The sequence below is a fragment of the Dipodomys ordii genome, unplaced genomic scaffold (assembly GCF_000151885.1).
Source record: "Dipodomys ordii isolate 6190 unplaced genomic scaffold, Dord_2.0 Scaffold56, whole genome shotgun sequence".
Lineage (NCBI taxonomy): Eukaryota > Metazoa > Chordata > Mammalia > Rodentia > Heteromyidae > Dipodomys > Dipodomys ordii.
In genome coordinates, this window is record NW_012267272.1 from 874,274 (window position 1) to 894,575 (window position 20,302).

The following is a 20,302-nucleotide window of genomic DNA, read 5'->3' on the forward strand; positions in this document are numbered from 1 at the left end:
ATTTAACTATACAACCATACCTGGTCTCCATCCGTACTTTCAAACTTAACATACATAAACAAAAAAGAATGAACTGTACAATCCCAAACAAATAGTCCACAGCTTCTTTAAGAGGTACAAAGTGGGGTGTCAGGGTCCCTGGGTCACCAGTCCTGAGGAGCTGGAAGGAGACCTTTGATGTGGATGAGCAAGAGGTTGCGAGGAAGGGAGGAGCCACGCAGAAAGCTACCTAGGTAGGGTTATCTCCAGACCTCACAGAAATGCCGCTGAAGCCAGCAGGGATTTTGGGGGAGTGTGGCTGGGCTACACTCAGATCCTGAAGAGAGGCTCTGTGGGCCTTCTACCTGCAGACTCTCTTTACCCCTCACTCCTGGGCTCTCTGAAAACTAGAGGGAATGTTTGTCCTGGTTATAGGAACATTGCCTTTCACTGGGTTGAAACATTTGGAATCAAAGGCAGTATCCCTCGGTCCTGTGGGTTAAAGCAGGAGGTACTTATACAAGAATGAATGTCAGCGTTGTCCAGAGCTCTACAAACATTGGCCAGGACTCGCCTTTTAGAGTGGAGGTCAGGTGGAATATCATTACTTGTGGTTCCAAAGATGGGGCCCTAGGCCCTACCGCTCAGAAAGGCAGCTTTGGAAAGGGTGGGTTGTGGCAGCCCCAGAGGCTGAGCTGTCTGGAATGGGGCTGAGCAGCTCTTGTACTAGATTCAATAAACAGCCTTGCAGAGGAGGCTCTGTGTGGGAGAAGGCCAGAGGGCCAGAGTGAGGACATAGTCAGAAGCCACACATGCAATGGGGCACATAAGCACCAGAGATCTGAGGGCTGGAAATGTCAGGGCTGTGGCGAGCCAGAGACAGTACAGGACATGAACTCTGGAAGTACAGCTACACATGGGGGTTTGAGGACAGACAGGCCTTATCCATCCGCAATTTCTGCTTCTCTCTGGGAAGTTTCTGGTGGTCTGCTTCAAACTTTGGGAGTCATTTTAATGACTTCTCTTTCTGCATGTGGCTCTACCCAAGGATCCAGGACTCATGCACAGAGTTGCTAGGGCTGGCTCTGGAAGGGTATTCCGGTTATCCCATTACCAGCTTTGAAAAAGGCAGGGAAGTATATTCCTGAGGCAGTTGTACAGCAACCAACTCCACTTAATGGCACAATCTGTAGTTACCAAGGAACATCAGTGACTCTAAGGGAAAGACAAAGAGGGCGCCGAACGCACCCACACCTGGGGAGACACGTGACCCAGGGGACATGGCCAGCCTGCAGCTATCTTTCTTGGTTTCTTCTACCTATGCTTTGGCATTCAGGATCTCAGCCTCCTGCCACTACCAGACATTCCCTTCAACATTTGAAAATCCCCATCTGACGTAGGACAGCCATTTTGACTGTGATTTTTTTTTGCTCCCTTGCTTGCTGCCCAGATTCAAGGCGCACGCTAAAGCTTCCACCTTCACCAGACCTGTGACTGCAAATTGACTTGGATGAAGGCCACGAGGACACCCCCATGCCACAGGACCCAGTTTGCTTCCCTCCTTTCTCTGCAGGTGTCCACGGGCCCCCTGGGGAAGCACCCTGGGTCTCTGTTCTACCAAGAGGAGCTGGAAACTCTCAAGGGGAGTTGGGGGAGATTTGGTGGGACAATGTTGCTTGTCCTTGTTTTTAATCATATTACACTTGCATCAAAAAACCAAAGTATGCAATGGAAAAACAAACCAATAGCAAAAGTAAAGAGGATTTTCAAGCCATACAGACAGTAACAAACAAAATGCTAGAAGCAACCCAGGCCACCAACAAAAGTATCTCCCCCAAGCTCCCCTCAGGAGAAATGAGGAGAGCCAGAAACTTCCTCTATCCTTCTCTACCAGCTTCCTGACTTTTTTTTGTTTCTCCTAAGGTGCTTAACATTTTGAACAAAACATGGAGGGTGTGTATGTGTTGGGGGGGGGGTCCTGTACCGCAAAAGTAATAATAATAATAACACAGTGAAAAATAAAGGCTTCAGCAAAACCATGGTAGCAGTCTTTTTTTCTGCTTGATTATTTTCTCTGTGCAAAACTTAAAAAATAAATCAGAATGCACTCACACACACTATACTACACACACACACACACACACACACACACACACACACACACACACACACACACAGCTTCCATCCAGCAAATCTGTGTTAAATAGGTTTTGTGTCTCTCCTCCTCAACCTTTCACATGTGCAAATATAGTTTAGTGGCTGAGGTTCTTTCTCAGTCTATGCCCCCACACGCACCCTTTCTGGCTTTGCCAGGTCCTGTGGCTTTTTAGGAAGAAAGAAAATGATCAAGGTTAGAAATTCCATGAATTTTCGCTTGGCATTTCAGTTGCCAGAACCTTTGGTTATTTTTTTCTCTCTCTCTCTCGTTTCAAATGCATCTTTTCCCATTTTCTTCTTCCTGTTTTTAGGGTGCCATATTTTCCCATTAGTTCTCCACAATGCCACATGATACCCTGCACTGGGTCACTGAAGTCCGGGCCTTGGCAGATAACCACCCTGATTTCCTATGGACAGGGGACCTGTCTTCCTACTCACCACCACTAAGCCCAGAAAGCAAGTATTAGAGCGTCCCGAAGCTACAAATGGATGGATGAAGAAGGAGTAGAGAAGGAAGCCACATCAATTTTTCCTACACAGGACGTATTTTGGAGCTCTCTGCCTTCTGATACACACACACACACACACACACACACACACACACACACATTGTCACACATGCACACTGATTCATATCCCAAGAGGCAGTGCTCTTAAAAGTGCAGGATGATGCCTGGATTTTGCTGGAAATGATGTGGCTCCTCTGTGTGGGGCTTGTTTTGAGTGAAATTGAGATTAGAATCCTTATCCAATCCACCTTCCATGCTGCTTCTCTTTATCTCCTATTGGCAGACTTTAGATCTGAGCTTCCACTTACGGTGGAGACTGGACCATATAGTATCTAAGGGCCCTTTCCAGATGGTAGATTTCTAGAGCCTGCCATTAGACCATGTCTTGCCACAGCCCCTGCTCACCTTATACCCATTTCTGAGCACACATCTGCCTGACTGGCTAGAACAGCATATCCATAGTTGGATGGACATAGAAGGACAGATGGAGAGATGAATGTGGTCAGTTGCATGTGCCTCCTCTATTTCCAGCCAGGTCCTTCAGCTTGGCTCTCCAGTTCCTCCCAGACATAAGCTAGGGACTGAGGCTGGCTGGCATTTTGGTTTGTCTAAGTGAGGCTGTGCTTGAGTATATTTCTTCCAATGATGACTGAAGAAAGGATGAGGAAGTAGAAGGACTAAAAAGACAGCCGAGATGTGGATAAAATGATCCCCGAAGAGGTCTGGACAAGTCCAGTGACAAAGTCATCTGCATAGCAATGGCACCAGATTCTGCAGGGGAGAGATGGAGGCTGGGCTGTCCACCCTGGCCTTCTGTGGAGTTCTCAAGGACAGTGGGGGATGGAGCCTTGGAGACGGCTGGAGGTAGAATCTCCTGGATGCAGTTCACATTGACCCTGATGAGCGATGACAAAGAGGGTGGAGATGCCTTCTCTAGACATCACTTGAGGCTCTGGCAATGGACTAGACCTATAATGATGATTGTGACACACTTGAATTTGGGGATGAATTGGGAACAACAAATTCTGCTTCTGGAGTAGATGCAACTCTTTCCTTTTCCTCACCTTCCAGGTTGCATTTCTGCTGCTAGGAGCATCTGTGTGGTGAAATGTAACTGCTCTACTTTCTTCTGCCTGATTTCTACAGGCAGGGGAGGAGGCTGGACACGTGGAAGAGCTCCAAAGGGGATTGGAAGGGGATAGGAGGCTTCTGGACCACAGGTGGGAGGTGCTGCAACGAGTACCTCCCAACCTCTCCCCCGTTCCCCACGCCAGCCGCAGGGAGGAGGCAAGGCCTTTCTTCTCACAGCTGTGAAGCACCCAGATCATTCACTGGCCCCTTAGAGCTAAGCGTGTGGGAAGGGAAAGCCAGGCCATGTCTTCTCAGTGAAGATAATACTGAGCTCACTGTCACTTCCCTATGCCACATTTTGGACCAAACTGGGGACTCTCGAAGGAAATGGTGAAGTAGCAGCATAGGAAAGTCCTCTGTCCACAGCTCTTCATCCATATTTGGGGTCTGCTGATGACACACGGAGCCAGGAGCAGCTGGAAGAGAAAGCTCTGCTCTGACATCTTTTGCTCAGGTCCTTCGATGTAGACCTGGCCACCTTGCACTGACTGTGAGTTGGTGGCTTGGTCCAATTGCCTAGCAGAGCAACTGAAAGAGATGGGATCCAGGAAGGAGGGAGACAAAAGAGGCAGAGAGAGGACAGGGTGGGAGAGGGAGGAGATAGCGCTGTTTAGGGGTGCTGCTGATGCCTGTCGGAACTTGCACTTGGTAAAGATGATAATCTAGACTGAGGCACGGCTTGGTGTGTCCCTCCTTCCAGGGCGGCCCTGGAAGGACGGTTCTCAGCTGTCTAAGCTCATGAGGGTTATGACTTGTTCTAGTTTGTAGGCCAGTTTCTGCTTCCCACACTGGTCATCATGGTCCAGGGGTCCAAGGATCTGTAGAAGGAGGAAGAAGAGGAAGGTTACCGGTCTGCGTGTGTGTATGTATATCTGGGTTTCTAAATGTATTGGTTGATGCAGACAGGAGGCTGCTGGGTAGGCAGGCAGCCTGGGTGACAGCCTGGAGAGGTACAGGAAGTATAGGGCAGGGGCTACAGCATGTGAGGACCTGTGTGTGCAGAAACACAGGGCACCAATACACACATCAAATAGGAATCAACATGTGAATTCCACTGTCCACGAGAGACAGGTGACCGAGTACAGCACTTTGATGAAGATACCTGTGTACCCAGACTACAGTCCCCTGCGATTCCACAGCATCTCCAGGGGTCCATATGTGATGCAAAAGTGTGCTTAGTATCCAGTGGGAATGTGAGTATCTAGATGTTAAGAACCCCACTCCTCCTTCAGCTCCCTGAGACTGCATATCCACATCTATAAAGCTATGAGGCTTCATTTTACCTATTAAAAAATCAAACATCGCTGGAAGAGGCTGGTGGTAAGCTTTAGCAGTCCTTGGTACCTGCTGGATAAGGTCTACCAATGCCTATTCTGAAGGTAGATAGTTGGTAGAGGACAATGACATCCAATGGTCGTGGTGATGCCCTCTTGGATTTAAGAGATGAGAGACGGAGTAATGGCTCTGCCATTGCTAGCTTTGTTCTGTGAGGGCAAACCAGGACCTTTCAGAAGGATCCTGCTTCCTCATCTGTAAACCACAGGCACTACTAACCCATCTCTAGTCTGATCCAATATAAAGGATCAAATTAGCGATATGCATGAGTACCATAGGCACAATGCCTGCCTGCTCCATGGAAAGCACCAGATAAGCAAGGCAGAATGTGCTAGCGTCATGGGTCTGAGGGGTGGGAATAAAGGAGAGGGGGAAGAGAGAAAGAGGAGGCTCACAGCTCAAGGGAGGCTCCTAATATTTTGGATTTCAAAACTTGTCAATGTTTTCTGTTTATTTTTTTTCCAGACAAGTCTATATTAGGCCTCCCTATATAGCCCAGCCTGCCCTGCAACTTGTGGTCTTCTTGCTTCAGCCTTCTCAGTGCTAGAATTACAGGCAGGAACCATAACACTAGGCAATGGATGTATTATTAATTGGTGAGGCTGAGCTGCAGCTGTTTACTTCTGGGATAGCCAAGAATGATCATTTCCTAGCACCATTATTTCATTCAGATTGGACATTTTGATTCCAAGCTAGACTGCACTAAAATGTGGCGGGGAGAGTTAAGGGGAAGGGAAAGTGGGAGAAAAACGAGGGGAGGGGGTAACAATGTTCGACAAGAAATGTACTCATTACCCTACATATGCAACTGTAACCCCTCTGTACATCACCTTGACAATAAAATAAAAAAAAAGTGTAGATTAAGGGACAGATCTTTCTGAGGTGAGGCAGCTGTACTCTTACACTGATGTATTATACATCTTCCTTACTATTTGTCTTGTCACAGAGAGGGGAAAACTCTGCCCTGGATCAGTTCTGGCCTATATGCTGGTACCAGAGCTCTTGCCTATAAGGGACTCACAACTGGTTTTCCCCTGATCTGAGGGTCACAGAATGTGTTGCTTGTGGCCTGTAGGGTGCAAGGTCCTGGCCTTCCTGGAACTCTATTAATCAGGGGTTCCTCTGACCCTGTCTGGTTGACAAGGTTATAGTGAAGAGAGAGTCTGGATTACTCACTCCAGCTCCTGTTACTGCCTTCTGTCTAGAGAAGGTCAAGATGCTGTACTTAGATGTAGGGAATGTGGATTCTGGATCATTTGCTCTACACTTGCATGGCCAAGAAACTCTGAGAGCACTTTTGTACTGACTAGAAAGAAGGCAGACTCTGTAGTGCCAACTATCCTAAGTGGAGTTTTCTGACCAGGGAACACAACTAAAAACACAGGCTATTCCATTCTATTTTTATTCTGTCTTATCCTATTCTATTTCTATTTTGTTTTAGTCTACTTCTGTTTTCTGTTCTAGTCTAACCTCTTCCATTCCATTCTATTCCATTTGATTTCATTCTGTTCTGGGCTGTTCTGTTCTGTTCTGTTCCATTCTATTCCATTCCATTCCATCCCATTCTGGTTTATCATTTTCCATTCCATTCTGCTCCACTTTTATTGTGTTTTAGTCTATTTCATTCTGTTCTTGTCTATCCTCTCCCACCTCATTCCATTCTATCCCTTTTCTGTTCCAGTTTGTCTATTCTGTTCTGTTCTATTCTATTCTATTCTACTCCACTATTCCATTCTAACTGCTTTTTTATTCACTTTCTCTCTTCTCATCCTATTTTATTCCATTTCTCTTCTTAGTTGTTCTATTCTGTCTTTCTATTCGATTTCATTCTGCTCTCTTCTGTCATCTTCCATTCTATTCTACTCTATTCCATTTCATTTCTGTTGTTTCATGCTACATCACACCACAGCAAATGGCCTTTCCATAGACGTGGAAGGTATATGTTCAAAGATAACTAGATCAGAGAAAGATGAAAAATAAAGGAATAATGCAGAGAAAATAAGAATAACAAGAGGAAAAATATAAAAAACTGATCTGTGTAAGAAGAGTGGGGATTGGTGCAGAATGTGTGGACAAGATCATTTTCACCATCTCTGTCTTCACAGAACAGCTCCAGGTCCGGCTGGTGGTTTCCCCACAGAAGTAGTGAGGAATGTTCACAGGACTGGCTGTTCCTGTGCATGGAGACACGCACTGCTGTCTACCGTCCCTGCCCTCCTGCTTCCCCACAGGCTTGCGAAGGCCATGGCTCACCTCCTCGCTGTACTTGCCCACGTAGGAGAAGATCTCTGAGAGTGCACTCATGGTGTTGAACTCATTCATGTGCATCCGAGACTGCTCGGCCAGGTATGCATTCATGTCCTGGTCGCTGATGGCTGGCATCTTCCCAATATCTGAGTAATACCTGCATGGAGAAGAGAGGCTGGAGTCTATATAGAGAGTATGCAGGAAAAGGCTCCACTTGCATTCCAGCATTGGATGCCTGTTCCGTGACCATCAGGGGACCACAGTGGTCTCTGTCTGTCTGTCTCTCCTACAGGGCAGCTTCACTGGTCCCAGGAAGAGCTAACTCTATCTATTTGCAGGTCCAGGTGCAGGAGGCAGAGGAGGAAGAGTAGGGAGTGGCTAGGACATGGCAGGAGGGTGGAGTCATAGGGGACAGGGCTCCAGCCTGCCTGGTGTCCCTGCTAAGCCCCTCCCACAGAGGCAGTCTCCTCCAGTAGAGCCAAAGGGCTCTTCCAAACCTTTGCTCTTCCCTGTGTCCCCTGCTCTCTGGAGGTTAGTTAGAGAGGGGTGGGGGAGCGCTAAGAGAGAGGCTGGCAGAAGGCAATCAGTCACTGTCACTTGCAGCTGTGCACTGCTGTCAACTGGTTAATTAGATGCCATCATTTACATTTTTAATTTCTGCAATTTGACATTTTATGTATCAGACCCCCAACTCCCCACCAGAGGGGAGCTGTGCAGCTTCCTAATGAGGAACTAAAAGCCTCAGTATCCTGAAGACGACAGCCACCTCTCATTTTCTCCTATGTGCTTTTGGGTTTGTAGCTGAGAGAAAACAAAAGAATAGTAAAACAGAGCAGGCAGCTACTAAGACAAGGAAGCATCCTCAAGCTTGGGTCTTGCAATGGCCAAGCCTGGCCTAACTTAGCCCAGCCAGCACTCAGTCCCTCGTGCTGCTGGGAGAAGAGTCAAAGCAATTTAGGAGGGAGAGCAGTCACCAGGGCAGGGATGAGGTAAAGCAGGGGACCTGGGCACTGGGTCAGAGGTGAAGCGTTCACTTATGAGCTGATCCAGTGTTAGGGGTAGTGATGCTCTGGTGGTTCCCAAGTCTAATGTGTCCATCATGAGAACATAAGCACAGGGGATATTCTCAGCCACACTGGAAACCTCATGCTGCACTCTGGATCTGTGTCTTTCTGGCTCACATCATCTCTTTCTGTCATCAGTCCCATGTCATTTTCCCCACTTCCACCTATCCCCCGCAGGGCCCAGGGCTTGCATGTGACAGGCTGACAGAAACGGCACTCAAGCGCTCCTCTAACCATCAGCTCAGGGGCATGCAAGAGAATGACAACTCACTTGGCTACTAGAACACTCCTGGCAGGCAGGAGATGGGTAGCTGCCTGCCACAGCCACAGCCCTAGTGGGATTTAGGCCTGTTGCTGAGTGTGCAGGGAAGGTAAGGCGGGGAGAGGAGGCCTGGTGTGTGGGAAGGGGGAAGGCAGAAGCAAGAGAAGAGGCTATCTGGATGGGAACCCAGCAGGGCACCAGGTGATAGCACCGTCACCTGTGAACGGATTGTGTTTTCCCTGGCCAGGAGGGCTTGGCCCAAGACAAGAGCCCAGCACTATGGCCTCCTCAGACCTGAGGACCTTGAGGAGAATGGGGCTGCCCCAGGTTCATTTGGATTTCTCCTCTTCACAATCTGCCATCCAGGCACCTTTCCCATCCTTTCTGCCTGAGTTAATTGTTGGATAGGATATTACGTTTTTGGCCTGGACCTCCCACCTATTGCCTTCGCTCTAGCTGGGATCACAGACATATACCAAGAAAGACTTATTTGTGTTTATTTTTACTTTGCCGGTACTGAGGTATGAGCTCAGGGCCTGATAATTGCTAAGCAGGCAATCTACCACTTGAGCCATGCCCCCGACTCTTTGTGCTTTAGTTTATTTTGAGGTAGAGTCTCACGCTTTTGCTCTGGCTGGCCTAGGCTTCCATCCTCTTAACTATTGCCTCTCCTGTAGCTGGTTCAAGCCTGGCTTATTTGTGGCGAGGGGAGGCTCACTAATTATTTGCCCAGGCTGACATCAAACCATATCGTTAAAACATTCTTCTCCTTCTTCTCCTCTTTCTCCTCCTCCTCTTCTTTCTCCTTCTCCTTTTTTTCTGGGCTTTTGGACTTGGGATCTTGTGCTTGCTAGGCAGGCACACTACCACTCTAGTATAAATGTGGAGTGATTAAATAACTTTTCAGGTATAAAATTGCCAGCAAAACCCTCAATTCATTGCCGGTATTTCTGGAACACAATAAACACCAATGTTCCATTTTACAGTGGAAGACCGAAGGTTTCAGTATGGTTCCCAACCTTGCCCTTCCCTGGGAGATTTGTGTCCTTGGCTTCTCGCAACTCCCATACAGCCAAGCAAAATAGGTCTGCAAGTAAAGGTTATTTTTAGGGCCATACTGGTGAGACGCTTGAACAATATTTTCTTGCTTTGACACTTGAACAGTGTTTTCTTGTTATGGTCACCAGCCAGCGATGTAGCACTGGGTCCAACACTCCTTCCACATAGTTCTACTATGCCACACACAGACAACAAAGCTTCAGACCAGGATGAAAAATCTAGATGCCCACTGAGAGGATGGAACCATCATCAGAAGCAAAAGCTCCTCAGGTTCTTGTACATGAAATCTGCGTTAGTCATAGCAGGTGGATTGTTCCATTGAGCTTTTTAAATTTTTGTTTTTTTTTTTGCCAGTTCTAGGGCTTGAACTCAGGGCCTGGGTGCTGTCCATGAGCTTCTCTTTATGCCCTACTTCCAACTTTTTGGTGGGAGGTGTTTAATTGAAGGTAAGAGGCTCACAGGCTGCCTGGACTGGATTTGAACTGTGAGCCTTAGATCTCAGCCTCCTGAGTAATGAGGATTATAGGTGTGAGCCAGCAGTGCCTGGCTCTGTTGAACTTTTTGCAAACGTGTCAGAAGCCAGATAATGCCTCTGTGACTCCAAGAAACCACCCAGTGTGGACAGGCAAGGGACTTCTTCCCATTGAAATGGGAGATACCCAGCATGTTCTCCTTCATGATGGCCTATCACGTGCCAGACACTGAAAACCCAATGCATTTTTCTCAAGTGAACATTTACAAAGCATACATGTGTACAGGGAAGAAGAGGGCAGGGGAGATGGGGGAGGGCAGGGAAGGAACCTTCTTGTCTGTGGCTAATGAATACATGCTCGCCTGCACATTCCTGTCATGAGCTCCATCTCCCCACTTGCCTGTGTGTGGAGAAGGCTGGACTGGATTAGTGTGTGTCTGTAGCCCCACACCTGCCTACAGGTAGACTAATCACATGCCTGCATCTTGTGCATGTTCTAATAGAGTAGAACCAACTAGCCATCAGTAGCTCAGCACCCTAATGGATTTAGGGCTGAGTCTGGCTGACCTGCTACTCAGTTTGCCCCAGGCTGCCTACGAGTAGCTTTATTTTCTATGCAGCCTTTGATTAATAAGACCCCCACTCTCTCCATGACTCTGCCTAGCCCCTCTGAGTCTGCCATGAACCTACAAGAGGCCTTCTCTACCCGGTACAGTTGCTTCCTTCTCATTCTTGCTGTGCTGGTGTCTGGACTGGGGTCCTCTGCTGAGATGCCTCATCGATTGTGAAGAATGCAATTAAGCCCCTTTCATGAACTTCAGGCAAGTATTCTCATTCACAGACTGCAGCAGGGAAGAGAAAGGTCAGTGTGGAGTCTCATACTTGAACTTGCTCCTGTGGAATTTCATCTTCTGAATGTGCTAGATCCCACCCCTACCAGCCTCAGCCAGTTCTCCTGATGAGTTGATACCCATGGGGGCATGAGCAGAGCAAAGCTCCCGACAGCTAAACCCTGGGGTTAACTAGTCTATAGAGAGGTGAGACCGGCAGAGCCTGGGCCCAGTGAGACAGTGGGGGAAGGAGATGCAGGATAACAGGTATTTCAGCCTAGTCCCCCAAATTGGCTTTCAAAGGCCTCTGTAAAGTGTTGGCTGATGGTTCCAAGTTCAGCAGCATGGGGGTCTCACTCTCTGAGCCCTTAGGGTGGAGGAGGGAAGGGAGGCTGAGCACTGGACCATGAGAGCTCCATGGAACAAGTCAGGTGCCACCTATCCCAAGTGTCGAAGCCATGTTGAGGCCCGTCAGCCTCTGGCTGCTGGGTGGATGTGGGAAGAAGCAGAGGCAATCCCTCCCCGGCCATTGCTGCCAGGATGGGCCTTAGTATCTGCTATATTGGCATTGATGGCTTCCATATGTCTATATTTAATCCTTAACTTCTTTTTGTGTCAGAGGGCATTCAAATGTGTAGCATCCTCAAGTCCATCTCCAATGGTCCATCTGTGACCCCTCTGACAGGTCACCTCCTACAGGAAAGGCCCTGTGGAGTGCAGGGGACTAAGCCTAGTACTGACAGGGATGACCCTGAGTGAAGAGATCATGACCATACCAAAGCAGGTTGCACTGCAACTTCCAGAAATGACAAGTGATCACCATACACCAGGTCCTGGACAGCAAGCTCAGCGAGGCTCTGTGACAGCAGGGCAGCAGGTGAAGTCACAGGGAAAACTACCTCCTTTCCTCTCTGGGGCTTTGTCTAGGCATCTCAGTGGAGCCAGGGAAGGCAGGGACTGCAGCAGGGCCCACAGACACTAACTAGCACTGCAAGGTGTGTGGAGGCAGGAAGGTGATGGACAGCCTGGTAGAATGATGGTAGGAGTCTGTGGGGGACATTGTAATGTGGGTATGCATGCATGCCTGGTACACGTGTGTATCTACAGCATGCACACGTATTATAGATGTAGATACACACTTCATGTATATCATGTGGGTGTGCACGTTGCAATGCATACACAGTATGTTTACATATGTGTGGCATGTGCACGACCACGTAAACATGTGTGTGTGTGTATTGGCAGGTGGAATTAGAGCGAAGAAGAATCCTATCTCCTTCCTGGGCCTCGCAGGCTTTGTGGCCACCAAGAGCCATGGCCTTCTGTACAAGGAAGTGAAGTGCATGGTGAGCTGTGGCAGAGGTTCCCAGTGCTTGCTCCTGTGGACTCCTTAGGACTTGGGGGTGTGGCACTGCAGGATGAACCTTGGGAGTGGCCAGCTCACTGAAGGGGAGGAGTCTCCAGCTGGAGGAAGCTGCGGTTTCAGTCAGGAGCCCCCACTCACCTCTCTACCCAGTTCTTGTAGCTGGGGATATCCTTGGCATAGAGCAGCTTGTTGGATGGTGAGTCTTTGCCCAGCCGGTGCTCTGACGTGGAGCAAGAGTCCATGAAGGTCTGAGCCACCACGGAGAGGCAGGCGTCTGTGATGCTGTTCTTATGGATGTCAAACACAAACTGTGGGTTCTTGATCATGTTGACCCAAAATCGTAGGGGGAGGCTGTATGGAGGGAATAGGCAGAGAGTGAGGACAGGGGGCTGTCACATAGCTGGAATGTTCTATGGAGAAGGAGCAATGGCGAGGGAGCTCACAGCCCTGTGGGGTATGGGGTGTAGGGCAGGTCTGCTGGGCCCAATTTATCTCCTAGGCAACTGAAGATTAGCAGGGTTATACTTGAAGAGACATATAGCTGGGAGGTACTGGAGAGGACTTGGTACCCAGCTATGCCACAAGATTCAGTTGTATGGGAAGCAGCTAGAACGAGTACTATGGAGTAGAATTTCAGACCATCTACTCTACTGTCCACCGCTTGCCTGGTATCAGAAGCATCTGTTGACAAACCATAGAGAATCACCTGAAAGCTAGGCTTCCTATCTGACCCTCTGCTCCCTATGATGACCTGGCAGAAGTCGTACTTTTGCTTCCTGCTGGTCCCATGGACTCCATCCTGTCTAGAAAAGGCACAAAGGCCAACAGCCAGCACAGCTAAGTGATTCCAGGCTGCCTTGCTACACTCATCCCCTCATTGGCTTCATCAAGCCCCATCTTCTTCTCCCCACCTAACATCTGCCAGCCAGGAGCTGGGCCAGCAAGTACATACCCAGGAATGCATAGGGTTTGATGTGGGGTTAAGGCAGATGCCGAACCTTCACAGAGGGCATACCTCTGGTGGTCTGTTCTTTAAAAACACACAGGTGTCTCTTAGCCGGGTGGAGCGGGGCTGTAGGTAAGGAAAAGCTTCAGCAGACCCACAGGGAGATGATTGCACAGTGCGGTCCGGTCCTGTGGTCATCATCTGTTGCTGCAAAGGTCCCTGGCACAGGAAGGAGCCGGCCTCTCCTCTCCAGGCTACCTTCTTCCTTCCCACTGTCTGCTCTGAGACTCCCACCTAACTGGCTGAGATGCCCATGAGAAGGGGGTGGTGTTCAGGAAAGGATTGCTTTATTTCCTTCCCTCTGTTTCTTCCTTTCCCTCTCCTGCCATTTTCCCTGATGTTTTTTTGTTGTTTGGGAGGTTGTTCTCCCTGCTGGTGACAGTTATAATACCTGCATGTGTTTGGCTTGCCTCTTAGAACTTAAACCCTTTAAATTCCATTATTTCAATGTTCGGAGTCCAATATTTCTGATCATGTTGTTTCTAACTGTTGTCAGTATGCTCCAACAGTAAGACTTGACATTCATGGTTGCCAATCAATCCATGAGTATTTATTAAGTCTCTAGCAAGAGAACAGTGCACTGAGACCTGACAGTGTTCAGTGGTACTCGTTCCATCGTTGGAGAACCATAACAGAAAAGGAAGGGGGAGGTACCATACATGGGTGAGGGGGGTCACACAGCTGCCTGGCCTTCCTGAGGGGAGAGAGAGACCATAGCTACTGGACTCAGAGTCCTGAATGAAGACTTATCTGCCCAGCTAGCAAAGTCCTCTGCCCTCATCTTCCTGTATTTCCTCATTCTGCAATCCATGCTGGGAACCCCATATTTGCTGTACTCCTCAATCCTTAAGCCAGTTGTGATGACAAAGAAGCATCAAACAGGAAAGCCAAAGCTCCATGAGGCTCCTCCTGTCTGATGAAATATTAGCATGTTATTAACATTAGAGGTGCCGCTAATCTTGGCTGATTGCAGCCACTCAGGCTAAATGAGCAGCAGATTTATTCAAAAGAGAACAGGTAGGGGACTAGGGAAGAAGTGATTGGCAGAGGTGAGCGATACCTAGGCCAGGAATAGAGGAGCCATCTTTGATCAGTCAGGGACAATGCGCTCACGTCAGTATTCAGATCTCATAATGCTTGACTGCATCTTGCTCAGGGTAGCAATGGGTCAGAGCCAGGGGTTGGGAAGTGTCTTCTGAGAGGAGAACTTGAACCAGGTGCTGCTACCCACTTCCTACCTATACCTGAGGACCTGAAAGCAATGGTCACGTGAGGCTCTGCTTCTGCCCCAAGGGATATGACACCCAGAACATAAGGCCTGATCCCTGCAGAAGGGACAGGCCAAAGATATATAGCATAGATACCATGTAGGGGCCATTCCTGTAACGGGCTCCCAACAGCATGCTTCTGAGAAGCATCAGCTCTCTCCCCTCAAGAGCAGAACAGCTCTTACATCTTGAATCCTGATGATATTCAAGAAGGAAGACTCATTGACAAGAGAAATAGACTGGGTGGGGACATACCCCTGGACTGCTCCCAAGTAATGTCAAGAAGAAGGAAACATTAAATGTCCCTATACTTATTGACAGGCCTAAGGGAAGGCTAGATCAGAAGGACTTACAGAAGATAAATGGCTTCTCTGAGTGCTGATATGCTGAGTGGAAATTGGCCTAGGATTCCAACTACTGCAGAAAGGTTGGGAGAGCTCCACTGAAACTGGGTTCACCTCCAGCAAACCCAGGTCTTCATCATCAAGAGCCACTGTGAACCCTGCACCCCAGGCTCCTATCTCTTTAGAGAGGGCCTCCAGATGGAAGAGAAGTGAGGCCAGAGCACACCTCGTGAATGACATTTCCACCCCTAGCCTGACGTCTGCCTCCTCTGTGCTGCGCTCTTGGCCCTGGGACTGCTTGTCAGGGCTCTTGCTCGTGCCCTGGAGCCTTGGCCAATCCTAGCAGGCATAAGCCTGGGTACCAGAACTATACTGACTTGGAAGAAAAGAGCTGAGGAGAAACAGCCAGAAGTTGAAGTGAAGTGAAGGCTATAGGGAGGTAAATCTGAATGGAATGGAATTAACATCAGCCAGCATTGCCCACGGTAGAACCCTGAAACAGAGGCCACATTGGCCCCACATCTCTTCAATATTCACTAAGCCCCATGTTGTACAATGCTTTCCTTCATGGGCTACATACTGATGCCTTGTGATTTCACCCTGAAAACACTCACTCTCCACAAGAATGATGGGAGAGATGTTGGACATTATAAGGAGAGAGGGGACTAAAGTGGACACACCTGAAGTGTCCTTGTCATTAGTACCTAGGAGATCCTGTGTTTACAGGGAAGGCAATTCAGTTATGGGCAGGTCTCTTCCCCAACCAGAGCTTGGAAAGAGTTTACTGGATAGAACAGAAGCATCCCTGTTCAGCCAGGTAACCCCCAGGTGTACACCAAAACTCCATTCCAGAATCAACATGAGATGTGGTTCCTGCATAATCCTGTGGCACACAAGACATCCCCTATCAGAGCAGTTGTCTCTCTGTCTAGACAGCTGACTTCCTTTCTCATAGCCTTGCCTGCCAGCCTACTGAGGGCAGAGGCGTGTCTGACTCGTCTAGCACTCTCAGTGTCTCGCACATTTTCCCATACCCAGGAGGTACTTGGATGTGAAAGTAGCCTGGCTATGGCACTGACACATCAATTTTTCATTCACTGATCTAATTGAATAAATGTTAAGTGACTGACTGATTGGAAGGGAAGACTGAAGAGACAGATTTGAGGAGAGGAAAGGGAGAAGTGAGCACAGAAGGATAGTGGGAGACAACAGGAGAGGGGCAGAGACTGAGTCTGTGCAGAGTACCAGTTGAGAAAGATGGAGGGTGGCCAGCTTGGGGTCCTGCCTCCCTACCCCTGGGGTTGGGTGGGCAGGTCACCTCTTCCTTCACTCACCAGTTGCTCTTCCAGGTATGGCGGACATGCGGGTCGTGAATGCCGTGCTTATCAGCCTGCTCATCTAGGAAGTCAAACATGTACTTGATGGCCAGGGGCAAGGCGGAGCCTCGGTGGGCTGTGCTGAAGATGGTCTCAAAGAGGTCATCTACGAACTTCTGCAGGGTGCCCTGTGGAGCAGACATTTTCAGACCCATGGAGATCTGAGGAGGAGTTTACAAAGCTGGCTCTAAGCAGGGGAGTGGAGGACGATGTGCATTCTGCCCTGCTTGAAGGAAACTAGAGAAGTCACATGGACAGTAGATAGACCACTGACAACTGGGCCCCCATGAGCCTTCTGCCAGTCCCATGATTTGGTTTCACATGCTCTGGAGGTGTGGCTTTAGCACTTTTCACAAATGCTAATGAGCGCACACTTGGTCAGAGCAGACAAACACAATCTGCCAGTTCTGTGTGGGCATTAATCACACCAGCTAATGAACAGTTACTCACTTGGCTCTGCAGAGAGTTGAGCGAGCCCAGGCTCCCGAGAGAAAGGCTGAAATCACAGGCATGGGATGTCCCCAGCACCAGGATTTTAGAAACGGTGCCTGGAAAGTCACTGATGGAGCCCCAACATGCAGCCATATCTAGTGATGGTGGACAATACCCCAGGGAAGAAATGATTCTTTCAAAAGACCTAGGGGAAAAGCTGCATGGATGCAGTTGTATCTTTGTCTGAGCAAGCGTATGGAGTAGGGATAGGAATAAAAAAATCCTCACATGGTGGGCCATGCTGCCATCTGGGTGGAATTTGCCTGGATCATCGGGTTGAGCTCTGTCTTGGGCAAGGCAATGCTGCCCATGGGTGGTTAATAGAGCAGGTAGGAACATAGTCACGAGGTATTGGCCAGCTCCAGCATTCACTATGGAGGCGTGAAACCCATCGGCTCCCTGCACCCTATTTTCATGGCCCTCACATCCCCTACCTTTGTGGCCAGTAGCCGTGTCAGATAGATTTCAGACACCATCTTGCTCCCCCGGTCACCCTCCTTCTGGTCCCCATGCTCGTGGTTCTTCACGAGATGCCACATTTTGACTCCACTCTCCAGATCTGGGGTGATCATGGGTGTCCGAGACCGAAGGCTATCAGGGCTGCCTGTGTACCGGATCATGTTTTCTGCCAAGAGGAGGATCGCAAGCCAGCGGATGAGAGGTTACACAGCCTTGGGCTCAGGAAAGCACAACACACTCCTGACCCTACTCAAGGGCAAGCACTGACTCCTGCAATTGGCTGCCACTGGTCCCTAGTCTTAGTTTCACCCATTCCTTGAAACCTAGGTACCTCTCCTGTCCCCTCCTGGAAATTATCTTAGCTACCTCCTTCACCCACTCAGGTCCTTCCTCCTGATGCCTCTGCTGTACTTCATGTTACGTCAACCCGTAATTATTCAATTTGTAAAAATACATGCTTGTACTTCTTTTACGCTTTTCTTTGTAAGCGTTTTCAAGTCCTGTGGCGCAATGTGCTCTGTGTAGCCAATTAAGGACACATGAAGAGCAAGAACCTGTCTCCCTTAATAAATGCCGTCTCGCTGAGAAACCGCTGGGACACCTGCTCACCTTCCTCCTCCCCTCTTGGCCTAGGCCAGTTTGTTCCACTTATTTGCAGAAACTCCTGCCAATATTTGTCAAGTGTGGTGAAAATGAAGGGAGCAAGCTGAGCACCACGGCCTGCTGTGAGCCGGCACCGTTTACGTTTTTGTCTCTTTATGCTCGAACTTTGTCCTTTTTCTTTTTTTCTCCCACCCGCTTTGTCAGTATGAACACCAAAAGGCTTGGGGTGGGCAGGTGATTTCCCCCTCAAACATCCAGGTGCTGACAGACTAGGGAGATCCCCCCACCCCCTCCATGGCTTCCACCTTACCCCCTACCCTCTTATCCTTCCACCTCTGAGCTTTAGACCTGGACCTGCTCCATTGCTCCACTGCATAATAACCGTGTGACCTTTACCAGTCATTTAGCCTCTCTGCCTCTCATTTATAATTTACTAATCTGCATAATAGGGGGAAATAATAATTACTTAATTCACTGGATTGTTATCAACATGATGTGAGATAATGAGTTCCATAAAAGGAAAAACAACTTAGATACTGTCAGATACTCATGAAGGTTAGATCTGTTCCTGCTTATGGGTGAAGTTCAGGCTTGTGCATCACAGTTGCCAGCTAGAACCAAACTCCCCTCATTCCACCCTGGCTCTCATCTCTGTCTGTTAGAATCTCTGCTCCTTGCTCTCTGGGTCTGATGACTCCAGCAGTGCTGGGTATCTCCCTGACATCTGATGGGGTCTTACCGTATTTACTTGCGGAGGTCCTGGAGACGGTGGAGTTGTTCACTGCATTATAGGCTGTCACCTGCTTGGATACTAAAGCCACCACAGCACCATCCGGTACCTACCGGGAAAAAGTTCTAAGGGCCCTCGGCACAGAAACTGCCATCCATGACATTAGGACAAATCAGGATTATTCCTATGGGATTGATTAATTGATTATTTGATCCTAGGGGACAGTTAGCACCTTGCTAGAGAGCTTAGGGATATTCGAGTCTGTCACCTTTCCTTCTGATGAAACAAGACATGGATCTGAATTCTGAAGCTGCCTTCTATTTTGTGACTCATGAGTGTCTTCTGGAAGATCTCTACCTTTATCTTCTCTATCATGAGGCCCCAGGGAGACCACAGCCCAAGTGCCCAGGGGGACTTCTAAGAAAAGGTTTTTCCTTAGAGATTCTTCCCTGTACCGTGTAGGAAGCATATTTGTCCAAGGAGTCCAGAGTCCCTGGCTGGGTGACCTCAGTTTCCCCTGGGCCAGCAAAGAACAAGGACTATTGATGAGAAAGGATGGGGAGCCAGTGGCTCACACCTATAATCCTAGCCACTCAGAAGCCTAATATCTAAGGATCACAGTTCACAGCCATCCCAGCCAGACAAATCTAAGAGATGCTTATCTCCAATTAACCAGCACAAAGCCTGCAGTGGAAATGTGGCTCAAATGGTAGACTGCTAGCTTTGAGTGGCAAAAGCCAAGCAAGATCTCAAAGAAAAAGAGTAGGTTGGGCCTTGGGATCTAGCCCTGATGTGACCCTATAATTCCAGGCCTCAGACTGTTCCAGGGAGATGGCCATCTACTTAGCCAACTCCTGTCTTCTCCATTCGCCTCACCTGGTAGTGGGCCACTGTATTGAGTCTCTTCCAGTCATTCTCAATCTTCGTGGTGATGTCTTCATCTTGCAGGATCATCCTTGCCCCACTTCCTTGTCGCCATTCTGTAGGGAGGGTGATGGCATCTCAGAGAGACTCCTTAAAGTCCCCTGTGTGAGAACTTGCAGGGTTACCTCAAGGATACATCCACAAAGAGACTAGGGCCCTTGCCCATAAGGACGGCTGCTGACACTGTCAATGCAGAGAGGCTTTGAGTTCTGTTCTAAGCCTAGTCCAAGAAACGACTTGACAAAAATGGGGATAAGATTACCCACCCTTTCCTATCATCTGTGCCATGAGTGGCCACATCTGTAAGAAGCAGGTGTTCAGTATGCACTGGTTCAATGGATGAAGAACTTAACATAAAACAAGTAGCCAATCCAAGATGGCATCGTCCCTGTGAATCCCACGCTGGCTGGATTGGAAGTAGGGAGCCAATGAAATACATGCTGCAGATTTATTTACTGGGTATCCATGTCCACTTCAGGAAAGGCTATAAGTGGGTGGGTCATCCTTGGGAGGGTTACTGGGTAAACATGAATGGGCCATCCTCATGCCAAAAAATAACTCAGATCAACTGGAAAACCTATGCAACTTATTTTAATCTTGAGGTATATCTTTATATTCCTTTATATTGTGAATATAATGGACCCAAATATTTAACAACCCAGGAGATCATTGATAGATCAATGGGGAAT

At 48.6% G+C, this 20,302-nt stretch overlaps 1 protein-coding gene across 3 annotated transcripts in view; it reads right to left on the reverse strand.

Annotated features, from left to right (window-relative positions):
• Positions 1-3,732: 3,732 nt before the first annotated feature.
• Positions 3,733-20,302, reverse strand: part of Plxna4 (plexin A4) — a 422,862-nt gene continuing 406,292 nt past the window's right edge. For all 3 annotated transcript variants that reach the window (XM_013021638.1, XM_013021639.1, XM_013021640.1), the window contains 7 exons: positions 19,566-19,669; positions 18,699-18,798; positions 17,332-17,522; positions 16,364-16,533; positions 12,550-12,762; positions 7,365-7,515; positions 3,733-4,594 (listed from right to left, as the gene is read on the reverse strand). In XM_013021638.1, the coding sequence (XP_012877092.1) occupies positions 4,499-4,594; positions 7,365-7,515; positions 12,550-12,762; positions 16,364-16,533; positions 17,332-17,522; positions 18,699-18,798; positions 19,566-19,669 (1,025 nt within the window). In that variant the 3' untranslated portion in view covers positions 3,733-4,498. The remainder of the gene's footprint in view (positions 4,595-7,364; positions 7,516-12,549; positions 12,763-16,363; positions 16,534-17,331; positions 17,523-18,698; positions 18,799-19,565; positions 19,670-20,302) is intronic.